We start from the raw sequence: 27,660 nt of genomic DNA, 5'->3' as shown, positions 1-27,660 counted from the left end.
TGAATGGATCTGTGGTTCCCAAACACACCTACTCCTGTTCTAGTGGGTGCAAGGGCGGTGGGATTGCTTGGGGACGTTATTCCCAGAACATTGCCAGGCTCTATCCCCAGAGATTCTGATCCAGGAGGAACTGGTGGATTCCTGGTATCCATATTTTTAAAAAGCTGCTTCTGGTTATCCTGAGAGGTGGCCACATTGAATTCCAGCGGACTAAGTAATTTCTTGATGCTACAAGCTGGTGCTTATGATGATTCTTTTTAAAAAGAAGGAAATATTTAGGAGCTACATATTGTAAAATTCCGCTGCAGAGGATTTACCTTTTCTTGGATTTCAAGGGATTAATTCTGTAACTACTGCCAGAATGTGGCAGTATTTCTAGTGTGGAGTATACAGGATTTCCTTCTTTTGTTATTAAGAGAGGAAAGAAATATATTTTGAAAAGTGTTACTGAATGCAGAATAAAAGTTGAGTTGTTTGTAATGAGAGTTAAAAATTTAACGGAATACTTTATATGCAGCATAGTTATTGTACTAACTATGGAATGTCACAGTATAATTCCCTGATTCATTGTATGAAGTACTGTTAGTGTATTTTCTTATCTCTGTTTATAGTTAAAGGAAAACCACAATGGAGGCTATTTGAAATACGGAAATGCCTCCTCAGAAGAGAGGTCAAAGGATTATTTGGAGAACTGGCAAATTCAGAGTTATTGAGTAGCAGTGGAGTTCATTGAGCTCTAGAGGCCAGGTGGTTTAAGGATCAGGGCTCACATGTCCACGAAGAAGTGTATGGGGACGGACACAGCAAGGGGAGAACATTTCTTGGTGTAAGCATCTGTTCTGCTTTTATTTGATTTCTTCACCGCCTCCCCTCCCCCTGCCAAAAAACAAACAAAACAAACAAACAAACAAAACCTACCCAAAACAAAAAAAACCCAAACCCTAGAACACTAGTCCTGATTTCTCCCCTTCTCTTCGTCTTCTCATGCTGGCATTTGGAAGGTACATGCTAACAGATGTGCCTGCTTGATTGAAATTGATTAGCTCTAGATGATTGGGGTCCTTGTAGCAACAGGGGTTATATGTCAAATGGGCCTCCACTGGAGGGCAAGGCTGTTCTTCCCCTGCAGCTGCCAGGCTGCTTGAAATTAGGCGGAATGATTTTGCACTTGGATAATAGGCAGGCATTAACGGCAGCTTGTTACAAAGTGCTGCATAATAATGGGAAACGTGGACGTGCTAATCAAACGTATCTGCATATGGCATTTTCATTATGCATAAGAGGCATCTGTGTGCACACAAAGGAAATGAGCTTGTGGGGCTTCCATTACGTGTTTGAGAAGATGCATCTGTAGAAATGACCTGGTTCCTTTCCTACGTTGAATCCTGACAGGATGATTGAGTTAGGAGGCTGGCATGTGTACTTGCTTTTTTTTTTTTTGAAACAGCTTTATTGAAATATAATACACATACCATACAATTCACCCATCTAAAGTGTGCAGGTCAGTGTTTTTTTAGTGTATCTGCAGGGTTGGATTGCTGTCACCACAATCTAATTTTAGAATGTCTCTGTCCCTCAATAGAAGCTGTGGTTCTTTTATAAAGAAAATATAGTGTGTACCTTTTAAGGGACAGTTTTTTGATGGGGATGCAGATGATTAGGGCTTTTGCAGAATCACCCTATTTCTCAGAAAGCATTTTTTTTTCCATAAATAGTCATAAAATGTATTTTAATGTTCCAGAGGTTACCTGTGTTCCTGACTTTTGGACCCAATCTCACGAATTAGGTTTTAGTTACAGGGTTCATCTAACTGTTAGTTGGGACCTTTTCAGCCTCAAGTGACAGATTCCGATTAAAAGGAATTTATTATTTAGTTCTCACAACCTGGAAGAAGGAGGGCTGTTGGCTTTGGGAATAAGCAGAGTCAGGGACTTTCTCTCCATTCCTCAGATCTTTTATCCCCACATTGGCCACATTCGCCACCACGGTAGCTGGGGGACTGGATGTGGGTGTGGGGGACACATCTCCCCACTGGGGCTTGAACCCGGAGTGCAGCTGAGGTAGCAGAAGTGAGATTTAGGATCAGGTGCCGGGCGTCCCCTCAGCTTGCCTCTATTCTTGTGTACCTGCTGTTTATTTATATAGGCTTAGATTTATTTCTTCCTTCTGGGATTATGAATCCACCCATTCAAGCAATGGAACCAGAATGGGCATCTCAGGCATGTTGCTGCTTCGATGTTAGTTAGAAGGTTTGAATAGGCCCAGGCCTGGGATGCTGCTTCCCGAAGATCTTCCCCAAGCCAGGGGTTAACAGACAGGGTCTCTTCTTACGGTCCTAGGTCTTAGCCTAATCTCTGCATGGTTCAGTGCCTGATTCAAGGCCTTATTTTTCTCAGTAGACTCAATATCCTCTCTGTTTCTTAATTCCTTAGTTGTCTCGGCATTTTATTAAAAATTGCGGCATTTGTAATTTAGTAAGTCACTCTAATTTGTATACCCTTGGCATGACTAGACCTTTTTTTCTTTTTAAGGTGAATAAAAAATATAACTTGCCTGACATTGGTTTTGGTTTTGTTTTGTTTTTTTAAAAGGTAACTTAAAAAAATTAATTTATTTTAATTTTTGGCTGCGTTGGGTTCGTTGCAGTTGTGATGAGCGGGGGCTACTCTTCTTTGCGGTGTGCAGGCTTCTCATCGCGGCTTCTCTTGTTGCAGAGCATGGGCTCTAGGCGCGCGGACTTCAGTAGTTGTGGCACGTGGGCTTCAGTAGTTGTGGCACACGTGGCATCTGACATTGGTTTTTAAAATTGCTCCGTGGCATCTGACATTGGTTTTTAAAATTTTTCTATACATAGTTTGTTTCTCCTTTTTTAAACAGTTAGATTTGGTCAAGGTTTATATTGAAATTTAGGAAACCTTTTTTCATGACCTTTCCTGTGGTCTCTGATATATTTTGGTGAGGCTAACTTTATACTGGATAATTAAAAAGATAGTCTGCGGCCTGGATTGTGATTTTAAAAATCCGTGACACCAGTTGAAGAGTTTTTCTCCTATGCAACAAATGCTGTTGAGCAACTGTTGTCTAAATGCTTGGGACGCATTCTGCACAAAACAGACCAAAATCCCTGTCCTGGTGGCACTTGCAGTCTAATAGAGTGTGGGAGAGAGACAGCAAATCTGAGTATAATAAACAAGTGACTTGTATGGATGTTTGAAGGTGATATGTAGTGTGGAGAAAGTTGAAAAACAGGGCAAGGAAAAAGAGGATGAGGATCGTGGGGTGGGGCTGTCATTATAAGCAGGGTGTTTGGGTGAGATTTTACAAAGATTTAGAGGAGGTAAGGGAGCTTGCCATGAGGCCACGTGAGAAAAGAATGTTCCAAACAGAGTGGCCAGTGCAGAGGCCTGTAAGGTGGGAATTTGTGCCTGGAGTGTTTACAGAGCAGCCAGAAGACCTTGGGCTACAGCAGAGTATCCCAAGGTGGGAGGGAATTGAAGGTGAGTCATGGGGAGAGTGTGCTGTGGAGTTAGTTCCTGTGAGACCCGTGAGATGGGGAGTCTTTGGGGGCTTTGAGCAGAACGGTGAGACCAGCTGAATTCGGTTCAAAAAGGCTGTCCTGGCCGGTGTTGACCTAGACTGTGGGAAGGCCACTTGAGCCCAGTTAATTGCAGTCAGTGGTCAAAAGATCAAGAGAGGGTGGTGCCCAGGCCTGGGTGGAGGTGGGGAAGGCGGTGTGGTTCTGGATCTGTTCTGCAAGCAGAGCTCACAGGATTTCCAATAGATGGATGTGGGCGTAAGGCAGAGAGCAGTCAATGATGATTCCAAGATTATTGGCTGGAACAGCTGAGCCAAGATGGCTGTTGATGCAGGGGTGAAGAGTTTTCTTAATGTCTTTTAGACATCCCAGTAGACCTGTGGGTGGGCAGCTAGAGTACTGGGATTGCTGAGAGGGCTGGGCCCGAGATGTAAATTTCAGGTGATGGAGCCTGGAGACTGGGTCACATCAGCCAGGGAGTGGTTGTAGGTGGGGAAGAAGAAGGCCTGGGGCTGGAGCCTGGGGGTCTCTGTTGAAAGAGGTGGAGGAGAGTCAGGGAAGTGGAGCAAAGTAACAAGAAGTGTTTGAGAGTTGAAACTTTCCTTAGCTTTCAGATAACTTGTAAATGTGCAAATGTGTTACTTGAATGATAAAAAGAAATAATTACAGGTTGTATTTAAGAAGAATGTACCTTCCTATCGCTCCTGAGTTTTCTAAAAGCACATAACTGAAAACTGTTAATATTCTCAAAGACATTGAACCCTGTAACAAATTTGGAAAACCGGGGGGAAAGGGAAATGTTACTAGTATTCTCCCATCCTAACGTGGCCTGTTAACATTTTGGTTATTGCCTTTTCATTTTCCTCTGTATGTTTTTAGTTGTAATCATGTTGCACAGGACAGTTTTGTTTCCGCTTATTTACTTGTTGGCAGCTTTTTTTTTTTTCCCCCAAGTTGCTATTATTATCTTAGAAACACAGTTTTTACTAGAGCGCTGGACTTCTTTTGCAATTGGTGTTCATTGACAGAAGGATTGAAGGGCTGAAGCTGCATTGCCGCTGGCTGATCCTTGTTCCTCCCTGCTCTGCTGGGCTCTGGAACCCGTGTGGGATTCACACCGTGCTTGTCTGGGCTGGAGAATGCTGCAAGGAGAGGGGAGGGTGTTAGAGACCTGGGAGCAAGACCCTGGACAGGCGCAGGGCTGTACAAAGGGAGGGCAGGTTGTGCCCAGGGGCCTCTCTCCTGGGCCCCACGACCTCGGGGCCATTCTTTCTTCAGCAGTAACACTTCAGTGCTTCAAGGGTTTGAAAGAAAAATTACAATTTAAAAGGAAAACCCTTCATGCACTATTTGCATATGAGTGGCATCTGTATAATTAAGAACAATTAAGTTCCCTGGGCTGAACTGAAAGGGAGGCTCCTGCTACTTTGCTGCTGTTCCAGCTGAGAGCAGCCCGGTGCTGTCAGCTCACGGGAATTGTCGGAGGTGTTTCAGCCCCTCCCCCCCAACTCAAGCCGCCCCCTCCTCAGTACGTGAGATTCTGAAACATTTTTGGTCTTGTCCTGATTTGCTTCTGGAGAGTCCATGGAAATCGGAACATGAATCTTTACCATTTTGCTTTTCTGCTGCCCTTAGAACAGACACCCGCCTCCACCACACCGCAGGCACTTTGCGAAGCTCTCTACACACAGATTTCGTTTAATCTTCACGGTGGGTCTAGGGGTGATATCTTAACTTTATAGTACTGGAAACTGAAATTCTGGTCACACAAACAATCTCTTGTACTCATCTAGCTCATTGATTCCACCTTTGTGAGTTGGTCTCCGCTGGGGACCCAGTGACTCTAGGCCCTGGGAATTCAGCAGATATCTTTCTTTCACTGCCGTAACCTTTTTTGGACTCCTTTCTCCCAAGCCTGACTAGGAAACAGGACACAGTCTGGCCCCGATTTTCCTCTTCTGGTTTTGCAAGAGCTCTGCACTTTGTCACGGTGTTGAAGGACTTTGAATAGGGCAGGAAGATAGCCTTTCCCCATTGTAGGGTTCCTGCAGTCGCCCTGGGGAAGAAAGTCATGTGTATCAATGACTGAGGAAGTTCCAAGCAGTCTTTCAAGAGTAGAATAATTTTTACTCCTTGCCCTCCCCGCAGTGTATTTGGTGTTGGGCTGTGATTGGTGAGGTCCCTGCCCGGACTTTGTTCCTAGAAGGCCAGGTGGGGACATCACCTGTGTGTTCCTTCCAGCACCTCTTTTATTTCTGCTGTGGTCACATGGGTCTGGGTTCCCTGAAGTGTCTGACAGAGGTCCTGACAGGTCCCTGTGTGAGACTTGTCCCTACATGTGCAGTTACGAGGCAGAACGATAGGTTCTAAACTAGAAGACAGTTTCTGTATTACCGGTCCTGAGGGCAGTTCCTATACAGGCGTTTCTCAGTTGGCACCATTGTGTGACCACAGCCACCGTAGGCCACCACCGTAGTCATTGGCTTTTCCCAGTGTGGGACAGCAGGAACCGTCTTTTCTTTGCTTAGAAGTTTTGTTTTGCTGTCAGGTTTGGGTTACTTTTATTGCTGTAGCCATTTAGTCTGCTGATTTATTGGGAAGCTCTGGTTCTGGACCACATGAAAGGCTGGCAGTGCTGGACCCACCTCCCCAGGGCAAGCAGAGGCTGGGAGGATGGGGCTCTTGGATAGTGGTAGTTCTGTTGAGCAGTGGCCCCTGGCAGCTCTGTTGTTTGAAAAGGGTGAGAGCTGTTTCAATTAGACTTAACTGTTGAGGTAACAGAGCTACAAAGTACCAGAGGTTTAAAACATGCTTTACACTGCCTCTGGCTCCAGGCAGTCTTCAGGGATCCCCGCTCCCCCAGGATCCCCACATTCCTTCGCCTAGGGCACCGGCCTGGTCCTCAGGGTGCGAGGTGGCGGCATTGTGTTCATGACTGCGGATGGGAGGAAGGGTGGAGGTAGGGCCAGAGAGTTCCTGGCGCCCGCCACAGGACCCTACACCCCATTTGCTGGAGCCTGGTCCCGTGGCCATACCTAGCTGCAAGGGAGCTTGGGAAATGTGCCCAGCCAAAAACGAAGTGGAAGAAAGAGAGAAGGAATGTTGAGGGCCAGTCTGTGCCACAGAACCCTGTGGGAGAAACCATGACACCGTGACCATTATTTCTCAAGGGCAAATTTGTTTTGACATAATACATTTTTAAGTTACCAGCCCCTCCATCCCTAGGAGAAAACCCCAGTCTCTCTGTCCCGTGTTAAGGAGTCCTTGTTTTTCGGGGCACACTCGGGATGGTTTCTCCAGTGGCAGTAAGCCTTGGGCTTCACATGAGAAAAATCAGGGTTTAAGCCATGCTGACGGTGGAATTCTATCGTGTAAGCTGTGAGCTTGGCAGTAGTGAGTTATGCTCTGTGGGCAAGTGTGGGCTCTGTGTTAGTATGTTAAGTGGAAAGCCTGACAGGCCAGTCAGAAGAGCTTCTTCTACATTTCTGTTTTCAAAAAAAATTTTCATTCAGAGGGTAGATTTTGTTTTTCTCTTTTAAAGGGAGAGGACTTGAGCTTGTTGAATAGGGGCATGTTCAGAGCACGCGAATCCTTTCTCTTTGCAGCGCGCAGATGCCATGGCCAGGAGGGCTGGCCCTTCAAAGGACAGTTAAAACGCTTAGGCATTTTTCATTAGATTTTTTGGGACAATATTGCTAATATTCTTCGTAATTGCCTGACATTGTTTTGATATATTTGCTCACGTTGGGATTAAAAAAGTCAATCAGTGCATTGTGTTTGAATTCAGATGTTGTTCTGGACCTTGAAGTTATATAGGATGACTCTTTCATCCTCCCAAGAAACTATAAGAAATCCCCTTAGGTTCTTCCGTTTTTGTGTTACCAACCTTCCTGAAGTCCGTGCGCCGTCACTTGTGTTTCCCTTGTCGGGAACCCCTTCCTCCATGTTCACCTGAACACGGCACATCCAGCCTTCTGGTCCTGCTCAACGCCGTCTCGTCCAGAAAGCTTTTCTGAACCTGCTTCACAGCATCTTTCCCTCTTCTGGACTGTGCTCCACCTTGAGTGATATGTGAGACTGTAGGCCCATGGAAGTCAGGCAGCCTCTTATTCTTCTTTGGATTCTTAGGTCAAACTGCCTTGGCTGCGGTAATGTCTGATGCAGGTAGAGTGAAGGAATTAGTGTTGGTGGCATTTGACATTGCCGCTTTTTTTCTGGTGATGGTGGTTCCATCACCAGAAAAACTAAAGGAATTTCTCTGGAATACAAGCCGATATTGCTGCATCCTATTCGTCTGAGAGCGTCAGATGCAAAAGTAGTGGCTTTCCCAAGCTTTAAGTTGATAGAAGTAATCTAATTAATCAAATTCTGCTATGACCAATCCAGTATATTCATACTGTTATCCATCTAAAAGCATTTTTCATATCAACTAAGGTAATGTTTAGTTCCTGCTTAAATATCAAGGCGGTTGTAGTTTGGAAGTCATCTGTGAATAAATGTGCAAGATGAGTACACATTGGATATATATGTTTGCCATGTGTTAGGAAATAAAATTATTTTGTTGAAGAAAAAGTGATATTTATATACCAAGTTGCTTAAAGGGTCATAGTTGAGCTTTAAAAAATAGCTTGTTCTCTATGTCAGCGAGTATCTTTCTGTTACCAAAGGAGAAAGGGCAGGGGATAAATTAGGAGTATGGGATTAACAGATACACATTACTATATATAAAATAAACAACAAGGATTTACTGTATAGCATAGGGAACTATATTCAGTATCTTGTAATAACCTATAATGAAAAAGAATTTGAAATAGAACGTGTATATATGAGAATCACTTTGCTGTACACCTAAAGCTAACAATAGTGTAAGTCAACAATTGTTCAGTTAAAAAAAAAACCAACCAGCTTGTTCATGTTCAGAGAACTAATATCTAAATTTATATGGGCACGTTGGTTGGTTTTCTAAATATAGCTACCGTATTGCACAAGCTGGCATTGTCCACTTATGATTGAGGAGGAAAAGGCCTTCATTCCCAGTCTCCCATTCACTTATCGTTTGTGTGAATTTCTGTTTGGCTTCCTCTTCACCACGTGTAGCATCTGGCCAAGACTGTTACTGCTGGAGACGTCTAGTACTGATTTACTTTTTCATGCTAACTTGTCTTAGAGCTGAAAGGTAGTGCAAAATGTATTTTGCAGGTTTAAAAATCATTTTAAACTATTTTAACATATAGTAGAGTCTAGGAAAAGATGTTAAGTCTTTAAACTGTAGATGAGAAGCCATGTTTTACAGTAAAGAGAAAGTTGGGCTGGGAGTAGGAAACATACGCTTAATTACTGGCCTTTTCTTTTATAGGTTTTTGCATGGTTATTTAACCACTTAACTAAAGGCGTTCTTTATAGCATGTGGACTGTGGTATGATTAAATGTGTAAACGCAATAATATATTTAAAATTCTTTAACGTGCAGATGTAACGTCTTTTGAATGTAAGGTCCTGCTAGTGAGACTAGAAGGAGGGGATGGCTTTGTGTGGTATCAGCGTGTCAGATGCCAGGACGGCCCTCAGTGTCGGCCGCGTGTGGAGTTAAGAAAGGTGGAGAAGTCAGGGTGTCAGCAGGGCTCCCGGCTGGGCGGGTTGGCTGTCGCTCACCAGGAGGGGCAGACAGCGCCGTGAACCACTGGGGAGACCAAGGAAGACACTGCGCTCCATCTTGGATTGCGTTTGGGGGTTCCGGGGGGCCATCTGCGGGCTGGTGTCCACTTCAGATGGAAGCACGAGTCAGAAGCTCAGCAGAGGAGTCCAGGCCACAGATACACAGGCTTGGGAAATGAATCAGTCAGACCACAGAAACCGACCCTGGCTGATTTAAGCAGAAAAGGAATTCATTGAAAAGATGTTGGGCAGCGTACAGAATCTCGAGGAAGACTTAAGAACCAGGCTCAGAAAACAAACGAGCAAGCAGGGGACTTTGCAGCGAGAACCACAGCCAGAGCGTGTCCTGGAAGGAGACTGCTGAGGACGCCCCGGCCCCTGCCGCTCCCTGTCTGTGGTGGCTACTACCCCAGAACAGCCCCACCTCCTTCCTCCCTTGTGGCATCATTAGCCGCTGCCCTGCCCCGGGCCGGTGAGCCTGGCCAAGTCTAGGTCGTGTGCTGGCGCCCGACAGCAAGCTGGGCCACTAAAACTAGGGCGGTTGACCCTCGAACAACTCGGGTTTGAACTGTGCAGGTGAACTTAGATGTGCTCTCTTTCTATCGATATGGACTACACGATCCGCAGTTGATGGAACCTGTGGGCGCAGAACCACAGCTAGGGGGCGGATCCTGAGGGCTGACGGTAAAGTTAATGCAGACTTTTGACTGTGTGGGGGCGGAGCCCCTGAGCCCCAGTGTTGTTCAAGGTCACCTGTCATTGGCCCTTTCACAGCTCAGCAGGGGTGACAGTGGCAAATCTGTGAATGTGGTAAGGAAGCTTAGATGCTGGACAGCCAGAAACATCCAGATGTCTGTATGGGAAGCATCAGCCTGTTGGTGATGGGTGAGCCTAAGGGGTGAGTGTGATGGTCCAGAAAGAGTGAGAATTGAGGAAGGGCGGAGGAAGGGGTGACCTGGGAGAGGTGAGCAGGGGGAGCCCCAGGGGTGGGAGGAAGACTGGGCGGGACGGCTTAGAAACCAAGGGAGGGCACTCCGGGAGAGAGTAGCCCCGAGAGTGAGTCAGCGCGGTCCCCGAGGTCACAGCTTGTTATCCCTGGAGACCTTAGCAAGAGCAGTCTCGGTGAGGGAGGGGGCGATGCGGGAGAGAAGGGGGCCGGAGGCAGTGTGGGGAGGGGCTCTGAGCCGGGTTCACGGTCCCCTTCAACCACCGGCTGCTAAGTGGGCTACATGGGCTTCGGCAGGTCACTTAAGCGCTCAGCGCGTCTGTGTCCCTGTGTGTGGAAGCGGGGTACTAACAGTGCCCACAGGGTGTATGGGGTTACACGGGGTAAGCAAGCGCTTGACACAGCATCCGTGCGCTGTAAGTGCTCGGTAGACGTGCTTGCGGTCATCGGTACTCTCACCGGCAGCTTGCTGCGAAGGGCAGAGAGGGCTTGGAGCGGGTGAGAAGCATCAGGGCCTCTTCTCAAGTGAAGGGGCGTGAGTTTCACGTGTGTAAGTGGACGAGCAAGACGGCGCGGGTAAGGAGATGGTGAAAACCCTGGGGAGGGCAGGATGGGGCTGGGAGGCCCTGGAATCAGCCCAGGACCCACGCAGAAAGGCGAGGTAGGGGTCGTCTTTGAGAGAAGGAACACCTCCTCTGGATGGAGAAGGACATCAGCAACTCAGGGGGTGGACTGCTGTGGAGGACTTTTGTCCTGGCCTTGGAGGGGTTGGCTGTCACCGCGCCAGGTGACTTGAAATCCCAGATCTCTTGTCAGTGAGACCGCCTCCAACAGACCACTGTTGGTACTGCTCCAAGGACTTTCCTCGACTTTGATTTTGAAGCCCAGGGCTTCTACAATAGAAGAAACTAGGAAAATCGTCTACTACCTAATGACTTTTTTCCCCTCTGGGAATTTAATGGGGAAGAATACGGGTTTCTGCCTCCATTTCCCCCTCCCCCCTGTGCCTCTTGGCTTGCGGCTTGCGGGGTCTTAGCTCCCCAACCAGGGATTGAACCTGTGCCCTCGTCGGGGAGAGTGCGGAGTCCTAACCACTGGACCGCCGGGGAGTCCCTCTGCCTCCATTTTTAAGCTGTTCTTTGCGAATAGTTAATTTACCAGGAAGAATGACATTTCTAACTTAAGTAGACATGCCTGTGTATTTCATATTTTTTTCCTTTCAGTAGACTTCTGGGGAGAAGTAATTTTAAATTAAAAGTAAAGCAGAACACAGTTTGTACTACCAAAATTATGATGTAGAATTTTATAACTCGTGTAGTTACAGAGCTCATTTCATAAATCATGCAGCCTGGGCCGTTTGTTCTTCAACTGAAGGCCCTAGAGCTGGTACCGATGGGTCCGAGGGGTACTCAGGGCAGCGTCAGTGCCATTGGTGGGGCTGTGCAGGCCTTGCCCTGCGGTGGCCAGTCTGACTGTGGGCAAGATTCCTAAGGGCTGCTGCAGGCTGGGGCTTCTTATATCTGTACAGCGGTGGGTTCCAGTTCCATTGCATAAGGGAGAAGTACTGAATTCCTCCATGGTCCCTGGGAATAGCAGCTGAGTCCTAGAAGTCCCTCTTTCCTGCTCAGGGTCCAAGGGGATTAACAATGCAGTGGCCTTGTCAGTGGCAGTGCCTTCTCAGTCTCAGGGCTGCGCTCCCGTCTGCGCTCTCCTTCCTCCCTGCTCACACTGCCCCACCCGGCTTTGTGCTCCCCACTCTGCATCTGGCTGGAGCCACCAGATGCTCAGAGGGTGTTCTCCAAAGTGACCTGTGCTTCCTCAAGCTGTTAGCTTGGCTGGAGGTGCCTTGGTTCAGTTTCCATTGAGGGTTGCTGTCGGTGGAGCCCAGCCCTCGAAGCCTTTCCTGACTCTTTCAGTAAGTGTCTCCTCCCCTGCGCTTCGAACTCTCTTGATCTTTGAGTTTTGCCTGTTGGCACACAAGCCGGGCCCGGCCTCCTGGATCACGATCTTCAGGGGAGACTCTTCTGAGCCGGCCGCCCGCGCCCCGTGCAGCTGGGCCACACCGAATTCAGCCGAGGGCTGTGAGGCAGGGGCCCGAGCCCCTGGGCCCTGATGCTTGTTCCCAAGAGGAGGAGCATTGCGTCTGAAATGATGTGTTTTGGTTGGATAACATTTGTGAATGGCAAGAACAGTTGGTTATAGTTAATTCATTTTTATATCCAAGTTACTGGATTGAATTTTCTTAAAGGGTGTGTCTGATATTCGCAGATCGATTTAATTTTCCTAGGAAGGAGGACTGGGCATCCGAGTGCTTTTCTAAGGATCTTGGCATCATCCAGCCCAGCCCCCTCGATTTTCTGAAGAGGAGACCAAGCCTGTGTCACGTGGGAGCTCCTGGCTGGGACCTGACCCAAGGTCTTCTCATTTCTAGTGAAATTTCTTTCCTCTTACTAGCCACTTTTTCGAACTGTGTTTCTTTGTTTTATATACAGAGAAAAAAAATGGCCAAAGTTAAAAAAAAGAGAGAGAAAGAAGATAAAAAAGTCAGGTAATCTTAAGCAAAGGTATTCTTTCAAAAAAGCATGTGTGGAATTCCTTGTCCACATGTCCTGAAGCTGAGGGAAGGCGCGACTCTTTGCAGGAGGAGGGCATCTTCAGAATAAGTGGGCATGGGATGGGGTCCATATAACAAGAGTGCCTCGCCTCAGTTTGCTGTCAATTTTATGTCTTATTTCTGTGCCTCGTTCCTGCTGTAGAAGCAGAACAGGCTCGCTCTTATTTTTCTCTTTTAATAAAGGGCTTTTCCTTGTAATCATCTTGCAGATGGGGAAAGGGTGAGAGTTAGAAATACATGGCATGAATTTATAATTTAGTTTTACAAGATGCATGCCTTTATTTTATGGCAGATGTGGGGACTCCTAAGAGTACCAGAGGCCAGGTGGACTTCCACATAAAAGAATCATCCGTATTGTTAAGGGTACAGATGTGAAGAGGGTAATGCTGATTTTTGAGAGAAAAAGGAAAGGGAAGACAGTGTATCTTTTATTTCTGAAGCTCTTGAGGCTTAAGTTATTTCTTTGATGTTGTCGATTTAGAAATGAAAACTTTGGCATCTTTAAGCACAGTATGATTTCCTAGCTAGCACTGATATTTGAGGATAATTGTTGATGTCCATGGTTGACTAAATTTTGGCAGTTTGCTGCTTTTTTCCCCCGTCAGTCTTTAATACTCGAGGTCATAGGTATGTGCGTGAGATCCTTCCAGGTCAGTACCTGTGTCTAAAATGGTTTTATCTATGGGAACTAACTTTTTAACTCATATAGTGATGTTAAATCTCCTTGTACAACTTGATCTGGTTTCCAGATTGTAAAGTCAAGTGAGCTGAAACTGACCAAATGAGAAAGATAAATCTGTTCTGTGACTTTTAGGAAAAAATACTGACATGGTTTTATTTCTCCATTGTGAGGTCAAAAAATAGTTTCTTTGAAGTTTCTGCCATACTGCTTAAATGTCTGATTTTCACTGGGTATGAAAAACTTCCTGCTCGTGGGTTTTAGAAAACTCTGTTATGGTGTGAGACAGCCCAGGTTTATATTTCACTTGTTCTATTCAGAGATAATTACTACTACCCCATTTGGGACTTCTAAATCCTGAGGTCAGCTCTGACTCCACGCTCAGTTGGCCTCTCCATCTGTTCTCATTGCTTTTGCTGTTAGATGACAGTCATCCTCTTAGTAACACGATCTAATATTTATTGCACTTAACTATGTGCCAGGCGTGTAGCAAAGGCATTATTATTTCATTTTAACCTCATGATAACTATAAGGTGGATACCGTTGTTATTTTCATGTTACAGATACTAAGGCTGGGACTTTTGAGAAGTTAAGTGACGGCTTTGGGTCTCAGCTCTGAAGCCCTGCCCCTGTCCTGGCAGGTGACACTGCCTCGGTTCCTTGGGTAGGTCATGTGAACTTGGATGGACTTGAACTCCATGCAGGGTTCAGGTTTCTGACCTGGATAGACAGATCTGCATTGGAATTTTGGCTGTGCCTCTTAGTGACTATGTGATCTTGGGTGAATTACTTAAATCCTCCAAAACCTCGTCTTCATTCAGAAGTTGTGTGTGAAATCTGATGATAAATCCACTTTCAGTACCCAAGGCAGGAAGAAGACTCTCATTAGTTATTTTACTTTTTACTAATACAGTAGCCTGACTTTTCTAAGATCATTCTTGGCATGTGAAGTTGCCTGTTTTCTTTTCCTTCTGGAATGCTGAGCCCTGACCATCTCTGTCTGGAGTGGGGGTGACTGCGGTGTGTCTGATGTTGACAACTCTTTATGTCGCCTCCTGTGGCTCTTTAAAACATTTCTGGAGGCAACTGGGTGTGTGTTTGTGGCCGTTTTTTGCAAGCAAGTCATGGAGTTACTACTGGCCTTTTGGGGCTTGAGAGAGACCAGTAAATAGCATACCTCTCACCTGCCCGAGCTGGACACGAGGGAGGAGGTTGGCAGATGGACACTGAGGTCACCTTTATTATTAATACAGTTGATGCTGAGGTAGAATAAAGGAGATACAGATAAGAGATAACAGAGAAAGGATTCTTAGGAGAGGGGATGGGGGAAGGGAAGCTTACACAGAGACAGAAAAGTGGAGAGAGGAAGAAGAGATTGCAACCAGGATTCTTCCTATGAGATGAGGATCTTGGAAGGGGTTCTCTGTATTGTTTGCACCTTCAAGAAAAATGGGAGAGGGGCTTGCTGAAGGTTATAGCGTTTCTGTGGGCCGGCAAGTTTCAAACTCAAATGTCTATTCCTGGACCAGCCTCTGGACTGTACTTGCTGGAGGGCTACTTTGCGGGAGGAGAACATGGAAAGATTGTATTTTGGAAAACTTACTTGAGTCTCTGAAAACAGTTATGCATGCTACATTTAGGAGCTTCTCCAGTTAAGTATTTTTGGAGTACATGGCTTTTAAAATGTCCTGTGACACTAAGTGAAGTAAGACAGAGAAAGACAAATATATCGCTTATATGGGGAATCTAAAAAAAAAAAAAAAAGATACAAATGAACTGATTTACAAAACCAAAACAGACTCACAGACTTAGAGAATGAATTTATGGTTACCAGGGGAGAGGGATGGGGGAGGAGGGATAGATTGGGAGTTTGGGGTTGACAAGTATACACTACTATATTTAAAGTAGATAACCAACAAGGACCTACTGTTTTTTTTTTTAAAAAAAGAATTTCTTAAAAGAAATGTCATATGACAGTTAATACTTTCTTGATACACACACGTGTATATATTTTATATTTATATATATTTTTACATATATTTTGTATTTTAAGTCTTTAAGTATGTATATATATTGTTATAGCTTATTTTTTAATGTCTTTATATGTTTTTTAGTATTTTAATTTCTGGCTTTTGGTTCTGAAGGAAAATGAAATCATAGTAATGATTAACAACTGCTGAAAATATGACCTGCTGTATGAGATTTTATTTGATTGTTAATCTTAAAAATACAGACCTGGTGATGGTTTCAGCCTTTGGGAGCAACCCTGGCTGTGCTCCTGATCCTTTCCCTGTTACAACTTGTCTAACGAATGTGGAGGCCGAAGCTGCCTCCCTCTGCAACCCCTTACCCTCAGCTCCCGCCCTTGTGTGTCTTTTCTTGATTTGGGGTTTGTGAAAATAGATATGTTTCCTGAATTCGCCCAGAAATGAAGCCTATTAAAAATTAAATCTATCTCCATTTTTTATCTGAATGCTTATAGAATCTATATATTTGGTATGAAGTTATACTAACCATAATCTAAGAGTATCTTAAATTTTTGCAGCTGTAGAATTATATTAGGCTTCAGATAATTCAGCTTTAACATTTAAAATCTAGTTCCGACTCCTTTATAAGGGAGTAAAATTATATCTTATGAGAGCTATCGGCCTAAGTATATCCTCTTAACTCAGCATTCAAATTTTAAAAGTACAACAAAAATTAATCTGTCTTGTCTTGTCTTTTTTAGCTTCTCAGACAAGCTATTTAGTGGAAAAGCTTTACATTTTCAGCCATCAGTTCTAGATTTTGGAGTTCAGTAAGTATCTTCTCTTTATAATTTTTAGTAATTTAGTATTTACACTCTTTGCTTTCAGGATATCTCTTATGTATATGTATGATGTTAAATATATTTTAAATATATAGATAATATCAAGAGAGATTGATCCTAGAACTTGTTAAAAGGAACATTTTTGTGAAAAGGAGAGTGTAAGAGTTGTTTTAGCCCTTTCTTTAGTTTTTAATGAATGTACCGTATAATTTAAGTCGATAGTAAGTCCTTGTTTTTCTGAAACAAAGCAGGTTATTTTATAACGAAAAACTCTACATATTGATGGTTTCTGAATTTTTAAAATTAGATTCACTTATTCACTCAGTTTTTACTGCTCCTTATGCTTTGGGATTCAAAATTGTACATACATTAGTTACTATGATTGAGGCTTTGGAAACAAGTTAAGTGGGGAAGACAGCATGGAAGCTGTAATTCCTTGTAGTACATCTTGTTGAGAACCATGAGATGAAGGGGATGTGCTCTGAGTGTCGGTTGAGGGACTGATCTGGGAACTCAGAGAAATTAAGGAAGAGAAGGGTGAAGCTGTGCTCAGGAGGGAACTTCAGGACTCATGTTGGTTGTAATGAAGTGTTAAGACTCCCTGGACGCAGAATTTTGCTGCACTGAGTAGATGTAATTTCACGTTAGTAGAATTTCGAGGTGGAAGTAAAAGAGTGTTTCAGGATTAAAAACTCTGCTTGTTTCAGCAGCCTGGAACGTCACTTCAGTTTTATGAAGAACTTTTTTCAGTTACAAGAAAAGTTATGTGAGTGAAATAACCATGGTGCTAGGAGAGCATCTGGGGTGAGTTAGTGGTGGTCTCCTGGCGTGCTCTCCTTTATTCATCTGGTTTCCTTCTTTCCATTTCCTTCTGATCATCAAAATATCAGAGCTGCCATGAAGAATAATGAATTTTAAATTTAAAAGCACATTGTTGAGCTTTTTAAGGAGAGTCTGTAAAAGGAAGAAGTGATAAAAGCGCGAAGGGAGCTTGCTGATTTTACAAGAGTCTAGGCGCCTACTTTTTTGTTTTTGAATTTTTATATTTTTATTCTTAGGTAAAGAATGAGGTTTTATAATCAAACCTCACTGATTTCAAATTCTGAGTTCACTTTGCTTTTGTCAAAAGTATTGTAAAAAGAAATTTCAGTGCAGAACCTACTTTAAAGTGTATGTTACAGATTGGTAGATATAACAAGATGGCTAGTAGTAAATACACTTAGATTAGGATAACAATTCCAGTTCATGGGACACTGGCTGTCCATAGTATATTTACTCTTCAGTAATATAAAAATATCCTACAGTCGTCAGTGCACATGATTGGATGTATGTATGTATTATCTGTGTATGTTAATTAGCTCTGCACATCAATTTCTGGTTCTAATAGCCGGAAGCATGTTGAAAAGGAATGTTTAAAGTTCTTGATTTGAAAAGGTTACTGAGTTTTAGACTTGAATCACCTTTGGATAATTCAGTTTTGTTTATGTAGTAGTTTATAGTTCTTAAAGTACAAGCTTGTCTCTTGTGAGTTGAGTCTTAACCGCAATCCTGGAAGGATATTGGAGGTAGGTGTTGTCTAAGAGAGAGAATCATTTCCAAATATCTCTGTATTGGAGCATGTACTACAAATGCTCATATATTTGTTGCTGAGAAGTAATGCAGTTTTCCCAAGGTCATTTTACTGGAAGTGACAGAGTAAATCTTTTGATTTCTAAGCCAGCATGTACCATGCTATTTTTCTCATAATTGAGATCCAGGATATGGTTATGGGAATAAATTATTTTTGCTGAAGTTAAAAAAAAAACTCAATAATAACAAAATATAGCCTAAATCAGAACACTTTAAAAAAATTAGTCAAGTTTTACCTTGCATCTAACAAACGGTCTAATCCATAGGCATTAGATATACATTTTAACCAGAGAGTTCTCGTTTCTTCACTGCCCTAGGTCAGGTTTTGCTATTGTTTATTTTGGCGTTGACCTTGAGCAAACCTCATTCCTTCTCAGAGTTCTGGTTTCCCTCTAGGATGCAGAATCAGGATCATGTTATTCAGTTGCCCCCTGCCTACTTCTTAGGGTTTATGTTAAGGGTTAATATTCTGCTGGTCCTGAGATTAAACGTGCTAATCATTCATAAGAAATTTTAATCATTCTTTTGTAGTATTAAATTAATAGAGTATCTTCCAGTTGTCACTAGTGAAGGAAATTCTTATCCTCATAACACTTTTAAAATTAGAATTAAAAAAAAATAGGATAAAAATAGTACTGTGGTGACTAGGTTTCAGCCAGCATTCTCTGTTAGGTCTGGTGAGGTTTCTGGTGGACACAGCCACTGGGCTCTGTTACATTGCAGTTTTGTGGTCTTATTTTTTAAGGTGTTTCTCGGGGAGACGTTTGTATCCTTTGAAACTAAAAATCTTGTATTCCAATTATGTGAAGGAAACAAAAGCTTTGAGGATAAGTATTAATAACTGCTGATTGATTCATATTATTCACGTAAAACCTAAAATCATGGAAGTTCTTATTTATTTAATTTAATTGAGGGAAAAGGCAGATGTGAGCCTAGTACTCCTGACACAGGGCTTTCTGAGGTGCTATGATAGTATAAAAAATTTTTAGTTGTTTTATTTAAGAACACTCTAAAAAAAAAAATCAACGTTTTAATCACACTTATTGTATTTTATTTGTAACTGGCTGTTAAGGACTTTTAAAATACATATTGGACATACTGAGTCTCCAACTAAGACTTGTGATTAAAAGTAGAAGGAAAAGCTGAAAGAAAAATTCCAAGGATTTGATGACACTAATACAGTATTTTGGAAATTCTATTGTATATAAGAGAAACAGCATGCACTTAATTTTTCCTAAAGCACATGTTTTTTTTTTAATATTCAACTGTGAACCCCTAGTTTTTTTTTGTTGTTGTTGTTGTTTTCTGCGGTACAGCGGGCCTCCCACGGCTGCGGCCTCTCCCGCCGCGGAGCACAGGCTCCAGACGCGCAGGCCCAGTGGCCACGGCCCACGGGTCCAGCCGCTCCGCGGCACGCGGGACCCTCCCGGACCGGGGTACGAACCCGCGTCCTCCGCATCGGCAGGCGGACTGTCAACCACTGCGCCACCAGGGAAACCCTGAACCCCTAGTTTTTAATATAAGAGAAATTGGAACAAAATCAGAAAAACACAAACATAATGTAGATGATTTTTTTTCCTGTATTTAGAATATAGTTTCACTTCTAGGCCATACTAAAGAGAACCGTTTATTTGGGCCTCTGCCACTGAGGGTGTTAAAACTGGAAAGATGACTTAAGTGAAATTTTTGCTGGCTCTCTATTTATCACAACACGGTTTAACTGGAGTGAATTTGGTATTGGGTAGTAGCAATCAGAGTAAAGGATTCGAGGGAACATTGCGGGTAGCTCCAGGCAGCAGGGCTAGAAACTGGCCCCTTTCCTCTTGAAGTTCCTTTGTCAGAGCCCACCTTGCAGATGGAGAGCCCTGCGGAAAAGATTCAACATCAAGGTTTCCATTAGTTAGGGTATTTGCTGAAGAGCAGAGATTCTTAACTCTGAGGGTCATGGAAAGTTTTGAAAGTATGTATAACACTTTTGTGTGCATGTTTGTGGATGGAGGAGCCAGAGCTTTCATTAGAGTTTTCTGAAAGACTCATGCTTTAAATGGATACCAGCCAAAGCTAGAAAGTGCTGCAGAGCCTTCATTTTTCTCGGAAGAATGGTGTTTAACAATTAAGTTTTCTTTTATAAGACTTAACACAGTCCCTTTGCCAGCTGAAATCCATTCCCCCCAAAAGTATCTTTAAATGTATTACTCAGAAAATGAACCCTAAGAAGATCGGCTCTTTCTATGAGTACAGTTTCTTATCTAAACATATTTCCATTTGCATTAGAGACCCACGTCAGACAGATACCTAGTTTCCCCCTAGGTGTTTATTTGGAAGCATTCAATGGCCTCGATGGGTTGAATTCTTCTAATACAAAAATCAGTTGGGGTGCTACTGTGGGTTGGCGTGAGTGTCTTGTAAAAGAAAGGATTAAAAAATTTTTTGACTGTTGTGGATAGAATGCTTTATTAACAATAGGATTGTTGCTTTTAACTTTGTAATGAAGTTCAGCAGCTTTCTGGGTTTAGAGTGTATATATGGATGGATGGATGGATGATTTTGTTTATAACCATACAATCCCTTGCGTTTTTTCCTTGTTCCCCTCCTAGGTTCCTGGGACACCCTGCAGCAAAGATTCTCTATGCGTATAACCCTAGCAGGGAGAGCGAGGTCGTGGTGAATTCCGTGTTTACAGCTGCGGGACATTTCCATGTGCCTCCCGTTCACTGCAGGGTGAGTGTGGACGCGTCTTGGAAGCTGTGCTGTGGCGGGCTGCCAGCTTTTCTTGCTTTCTTTGCCTGTAGCTTGTTCACTTTCTGTTGCCTGTCTCCCCTTTTTCTGCTACCCAGACGCTTTCCTTCGATGTGTTTGCTTTAGCATTTATTTTTTCAGTTGTTCAGATTCATAATTTTGGTGGCTCTTGATTATGTGGGAAAAAAAAAGTTTAACGAATTTAAACTAGGTAGTAATGCGTGTGTATTCAATACGACTTTCTCATACTTAAAGAACCTTAATATTACTTGTCTCGTAGTGACTACCAGTGCTGAAGCATTTAGTAACTAGTACAAGTTTACAGTGGTGATCTCTTCACCTGGCGAGCGTGCTAGGATGGTTAGGACGCTTTTCTAAATACAGGCATAAGGGGGGTGGGTGGTTCCTTGTGAAGCTAATATGCACCATAACACAGAGCTCAAAACCCTGATCTTCTAATAGTTTTAATTTAATTTAATTTTTTAAAAAATTATTTACTTTTTTGGCTGCGTCAGGTCTTCATCGTGGCAAGCGGGCTCTTCGTCGTGGTGCACGGGCTTTTTGTTGCGGAGCGCGGGCTTCCCTCTGGTTGTGATGCGTGGGCTCAGTAGTTGTGGTGCGTGGGATTAGTTGCCCCGCGGCATGTGGGATCTTAGTTCCCTGACCGGGGATTGAACCCGCGTCCCCTGCATTGGAAGGCGGATTCTTTACCAGCGGACCATCAGGGAAGTCCCTAATAGTCTTAATTTTACTAATTCAATTTAACTTTAATTTTTAAACTTTTAAAAGGTCTTTAACTTTTAATGAAGATCCAGGTTACTACTAGAGTTTATTTTCCTTACTATCCCCATTATTTTTTAATACTGGGACTCAGGAAGTGGAGTAAGGGGGAGCCCAGTAGTTTGATCATGACAGTCCATCCAGATAAACGCCGTCCCTGACTTTTACTAAGTAGCAACATGTCGGTACACCGGTGGTTGTCTTTACTTAAGTGGAGGTGGAAGTGTGTTAGACACAGGCCCTTGAACACATGGGGGAGGAAGAGGAGGATAAAGGAAAGGTATGAGGCACGTGGCTCCACTAGGGGTGAAAGCTGTCTTGCCCTAAGTCCGCGGTGTGTTCTTTGATATTTTCTCTTAGATTGTTGGATATTGATCTGTTTGGACACTCTCGGGGATTCATGATATGCATAAATCAAGGGTGCAAGAATACGCAAATATCTGTTAACAGGAATTGTCAAGAAGAAAGTCTGTGAAAGACAATTTGTCAAAGAGGGGCCATTCCAAGTGGCTAATGAGGTAGCTTTCTTTCAGGTAATTCCAGCAATGGGGAAAACGTCCTTCAGAATTATTTTCTTACCTACTGAAGAAGGAAGCATTGAAAGTTCTTTATTTATTAATACCTCCTCACATGGAGTTCTTTCTTATCACGTAAGTAGCTTTTTCTGTTGGTCATATAATTTGGCTGTTGACGTAATGAAGGAGTTTGGGTGTTAAAGAAAAGCCTTTTGGAAATGTTGCCACCTAGTTTATGTCATTCAAGTATAAGGCTGCTTAGTTGATGTCCAGCTAACCAGCCCTCCTCCTTCCTCTGCCTCACGGGCCAGGTGGCCATCTTTCGTGCAAAGTGCACGGCTGGAATGCACCTTGGATCTCGAAAGGGTATCAGAACAAAACAGAGAAATCTATCCGACGGTTTTCTAGTATAAAATATAATGGGGTTTCAAAACTCACGACGCTCATCTCCAGCAGTCCAGGGATAGGAAGCTTGTGAGGGCGGCCCCTGGGGGTTTTGCTTCCTCCTCTCCCGGGCTCAGGACTGTTTCTGCTCTGGGGACACGGACTGCATGCTTGGGGGCCCGTTCCCAGGGAGCTCCCTATTCTGGCAAAGCACTGGGGAGTGAGTGAGAGAAGTCATTTTGTTGTTGGTCACAGAAATAGTCAGGAATCTTTATCTTAAGCGGTATCTGTGACATCTTTCTTTTAAGTGCCAAGATCTGTCACTTTGGTGGCTAATTCTTACAGGATTTCATGTAACTCGTGGTCCCATATCAGAAAAGTTGTCTATTTCTGAAGAGATTTGCCGCATTGAGGAACATTCAGCTTAAGTACAGCAACTTTTGTTGCATTTTTGTTTTTTGGGGACGAAGATAAATATAATAATTGGATTAATAGTCTTGACGGCCAAGTTGACGAACACAGATTTCCTTTGGAAAGGTATTTCAGCATGATGTCAAATGTGTTTCAAAAGTAATAGATTTTTTTTTTTTTCCCCTGCAGGTATCTGGCATTGGCACTCGCAGAATCTCTGCAGAAGGGTCCGTAAAACAGCTACCAAATGCTTACTTTCTGCTTCCACAGGTCCAGAGCGTTCAGCTTTCACAAACACAGGTGATTTTCGTAGGACATTTATTTTGAATGCTGATAAATACCAAACTTTGTAGCCTCTACATTTATGTGTCTTACACAGAGTACAGACAGACCTTTTTACCTAGTCAGAAGTGGGATTTTAACATGTTCCGCTTTTGGAAAGAATCCTGGTACATATGGAGATAATGTATGTATGTAAAGTGTCAGTGAAATCCGTATACTTCTTTTTAACGGCTGTATAGTCGACGGTGTTGATATTCCATAGTTTGCTTAGTCCTGTTGTTGGTCATTTGCAGGGTGTCCAGTTTTTCATTATTTTTACCATTAGGCCGTGTACATATTTTACAGGTTTCTTTATTTCTCCTTTGGAGTACGTGTTTCCTTGGGGTGTATTTTGTAAAGAGGATTCTGTAGTTAAAGACTACCAACCGGTTTATAGGGCTTGTTAATCTCGCCAGGGTGCTTTTCAGGGAGCCAGACCCTCCCTGGTCACTGGTAATGACATTCCTGCAAGCGTCTTTCCCTCTCCCCGCCCTCCTACCATGAGTCCTGCCTGGGTGTGGCTCAGGGGAGAGAAATGTTTTCAATGTCTTAGTAGGTATATAATGGAACCTTAAAATTCTTTTAATGCGTATTTCATTAATCGCTTATAGGGTTGGCCGTTTTTTCCCTTCGATTATTTATATTTCCCTGCAACTGTGGATAACTGTTGAAATTCCAAAAGCACTTGACCCAACATATTGTGAAGCTTACCACCTTACCTACCCTTTCTTTGTTTTTTTTTTTTTTTCGGTACACGGGCCTCTCACTGTTGTGGCCTCTCCCGTTGCGGAGCACAGGCTCCGGACGCGCAGGCTCAGCGGCCATGGCTCACGGGCTCAGCTGCTCCGCGTCATGTGGGATCTTCCCGGACCGGGGCACAAACCCGTGTCCCCTGCATCGGCAGGCGGACTCTCAACCACTGCGCCACCAGGGAAGCCCTACCCTTTCTTTTTAATGAATAACTAAAGCCCACTGCTCGGACTTCTTCTAGGTCATGGTAACCAGGCTTTCCTTCACCATCAGTTTCACTGCGCCTCTGCTCTGGGCCAGGCATGAGTCTGGCACCTCTGTCTCCATGGAGCTCTCATTCCAGTGGAGAGAGAAGCAAAATTAATTTACCTGTAATGTAATGTCTGGGTGCTTTGCCACCCAATAGGTCATTCTTAGGGATTTAACATACTATTTCCATTTTTTAATAAAATGGAATAGCCCTTCCTCAGGATTTTAAGGAAGATTTCTTTTTATTTGTAAATTTGGATTTGGTTTAAGTTCTAAAACCAGTGGGACTGTATTGAAAGGTTTTAGGCTGGAGACTGCTGTGATCTGACCTGCATTTTGTAAGGGCTTGGAAGGCCTAGAGAGAGTTTAATTTGCATGTGCTGACAGCGAGGGCTTTTCCTGTGAGCACTTTCAGCCTTATCTTGGGGCTGTCCTTCAGCGGGGGGAGAGGGAGGGCAGCTGGGAATGGCCAGGTTTCTCTGGTGACTGAGAGCTTTGAGTGCCTGGTGCCATGTTAGTGGTGATAAAAGCATTGAAACCGAGGCGGGTGTTCAGATTACCTTAGTTAATGCTGTTAATTTAAGGATACGTGGAATTAAGGGCCTCAGAGGCCTTGGTGTGATGAGAGCGTGCCTGCCATCCGCTCTTCCTGGCAGATCCCGTCCTTGCCGTGGTGCCCTCTGCCCTGCCCCACATCCAGGCCATCCTCATCTGGGCCACTGTAGCAGCCCCTTAACTGGTCTACCAGCGGCTGCTTCAGCCCTTTCAAGTCCTCTTCCCCAAAATGCAAGTTGGACCTCGTCAGTCACCTGCTCTCCGTGCATTCCCGTAGGATTTAGGACTTAAACGGAACCCTTCGTGTGGCTGGAAGGCCTTGCGCGGTCTGGCGCCGTCCTTCCCACGCCTCCCTCCCTCTGCTGCTCACACTGCCTCTTCCCCTCCTGCCCCTGGACCTCTGTGCCTGCCATTTCCCCAGACGCCCCTCCCCCAGCTTTTCTCACAGTTAACCCTCACTTCATCCTTCCTCTCTCATCTTGAGTTCTCCAAGGATCTTGCTGTCTCTCCCATTCAGTTCCAGACCTCGGTTGGCCCGCAGTACAACTGACTTCCTTCCCCCTTAGGACTCGTATCCGGTGAAATAATCCCACGCCCACATAGTGTGTTTACTTAGCCACTCTCTCTTTCACTCGTGGAATTTAAGACCCACGAAAGCGGGGGCCACCTGACTTGGCTTTCCATATCCTCCCGGCCCAGCCCGGGGCCTGCCGTTGGAGGGGCCCACGAGCTTGGGCTGAGTCGAGTTTTGGCCAGCTCCCCCTACCACGGCGGTGACTTGGCTTTTCTTGTATCTGCTTTAGCTGGTACGAAACTCTGTTTTGTTTCTTTTTTCCTTTTTTGCATTTTTATCTATATTTAGCAGCTTTATCGAGATATGATTCACATGCAACAAAATTCACCCTATACCCCCGCTGGCTGTTAGTATCCTCACAGAGTTGTGCAGCAGTCACCACTCTCTCACAGTCTAATTTTAGAACATTTTCTTTGCCTTAGTCCCTGGCAACTGTTACTCTATTTTCTGTCTCTATAGATCTGTCTATTTTGGACATTTCATGTAAATGAATTGTGTGGTCTTTTGTGATTGGCTTCTTTCCCTTAGCATAGTGTTTTCAAGTTTCATCCATGTTATCAGTTTTTCCTGCCTTTTTATTGCCAAATGATATATTGTATAGGCATATACCACATTCTGTTTAAACATTTATCAATTGGTTTCATTTTTTGGATTTGTTTTAGTTTTTTTGGCTATTATGAATAATGTCGCTGTGAACATTCATGGACAAGTTTGTGTGGGCGTATGTCTTCTGTTCTCTTGGGTGTGTATGTAAGGGTGGAATTTTGCTGGGTCATGTGGTAATTCTATGTCTCACATTTTGAGGAATTGTCAAACTGTTTTCTAAAGTGTTATCATTTTACAATCTCACCAGCAATATATGAGGATTCCAGTTCTCTGCGACTTTGCCAAGGCGTGTTATTTTCTGTTTTTTTGTTGTTGTTTTGTTTTTTATAGCCATCCTAGTGGGTGTGAAGTGATACCTCATGTGGTTTTTATTTGCGTTTTATTTGCGTTTCCTTAATCACTAATGATGTTGAGTGTTTTGATAAGTTTTGTATCTTCTTTGGAGAAATGTCTATTCAGATCCTTTGCCCATTTTTTAATTGGGTTATTTGTCTTTTTATTGTTGAGATGTAAGTGTTCTTTATATATTCTAGATAGTAGACTTTCATCAGGTACATGGTTTGTATGTATTTTTCTCCCGTTCTTTAGGTTGTCTTTTTATTTTTAATTTCGATGAAGTCCAGTTCACCTATTTTTTATTTGGTCGCTTATGCTTTTATTGTCAAATCTAACAAGGTCCAAGGTTGTAAAGATTTACTCCTGTGTTTTCTTCTGAGTTTTATAGTTCATCTCTTGTAGTGAGGTCTGTGACCCATTTTTACTTCATTTTAGTGTATAGTGTGAGCTCGGGATCCAAGTTCATTCTTTTCGTATGCATTTCCAGTAATCCCAGTGCCATTTGTTGAAAAGACAGTTCTTCCCCCATTGGAGTGTCTCGGCGTTCTCCTTGACTGTCTCAGCTTCAGCTCTGTTCCCAATGGTAGATTCTCTCCATTTTCATTTATACTGGGATCTATGAGTTTAGTCAAGTCACTGTCTAAGGCTGCCCCTGTTGAGCATAGCTCCCCCCATCAGTCAGTCAACAGTTAGTTATTAGGTATCATTTCTTGAATGTTCCAGGAAGTGAAAGGGCAGTGAACACAGCACAGTGTCCCTGCTCTTATGATGTGACAATGTAGAATACATTTCAGAGTTTGAAGGTAAAACTCAATTTTTTTGACTGATCTTTTGTTGGAACCCAGTATTGAGAGGTCTAAATATCAAAAAATATTTCTTAAAAGGCAATTGTTTAAATTTCTTTCATTTTTACAGTGATTCAGAAAAAGAAACTTTAAAGTCTTTTTTTCAAGGCTTACTACACCTAGAAACAAAAACAAAAACCTACAAAATTTAGACTTAAGAAATAATTATGGCATTCCTCAGAAAAAATCCTGACTATAATATTTTCGCATTTAAACTGCACACATAAAATGCGTTCAAGTTGTGTTTTAAGTGGCTGTAAGGTTGCCGGCTGTCCTTTTCCAGAAAGGAGTATCTTTATTTTGATATTCTTTCTGTCCCGTGTTTTTGTCTACCTTTTGCCCGTGGTCCAGAACCCATAATCTGGGGTGGGTGCTGAGTTCAAGAGGTCTCTTCTCTCAACGGGGAAGGAGGGTGGGGGAAGGAGTGCTCATGACTGAATCTTCTCCAGAACAGAGCTGGAAAGTGCATCTGGTAGAAAGCTAAAGAGCGAGAAGGTTTAGGCAGAAATGAATATGTCTTGAGTCTTTCAGATACAGGGATTGTCACTGGCCTTTGCTCACACATACTTAAAATTGCTTCCTAAGGTAGCAACTAGAAAGTTATGTAATCAGAACACTTTGGCTCACTTACCCTTGCAGCTTACCGCATGATACCTCACACAGAGGGACTGTGGCAACACTTGGTCTTGTCTCCTGAGCTGCTAAAAGATTCAGTTAGCTATGACAAAA

The 27,660-nt window shown here is 43.5% G+C and overlaps 1 protein-coding gene across 4 annotated transcripts in view; it reads left to right on the top strand.

Moving 5' to 3' along the window:
- Positions 1-27,660, top strand: part of TMEM131L (transmembrane 131 like) — a 160,154-nt gene that overhangs the window by 56,462 nt on the left and 76,032 nt on the right. For 3 of the 4 annotated variants that reach the window (XM_079919669.1, XM_079919668.1, XM_079919667.1), the window contains exons 4-7: positions 16,157-16,225; positions 20,464-20,587; positions 21,919-22,035; positions 22,885-22,995. In XM_079919669.1, coding sequence (XP_079775795.1) covers positions 16,157-16,225; positions 20,464-20,587; positions 21,919-22,035; positions 22,885-22,995 — 421 coding nt within the window. The remainder of the gene's footprint in view (positions 1-16,156; positions 16,226-20,463; positions 20,588-21,918; positions 22,036-22,884; positions 22,996-27,660) is intronic. The other variant, XM_079919670.1, reaches the window with a different exon arrangement.

The sequence above is a fragment of the Stenella coeruleoalba genome (genome assembly GCF_951394435.1).
Source record: "Stenella coeruleoalba genome assembly, chromosome: 4".
Lineage (NCBI taxonomy): Eukaryota > Metazoa > Chordata > Mammalia > Artiodactyla > Delphinidae > Stenella > Stenella coeruleoalba.
Note: the sequence above shows the minus strand (reverse complement) of the source record. Positions and strands in the feature narration are given on the sequence as shown.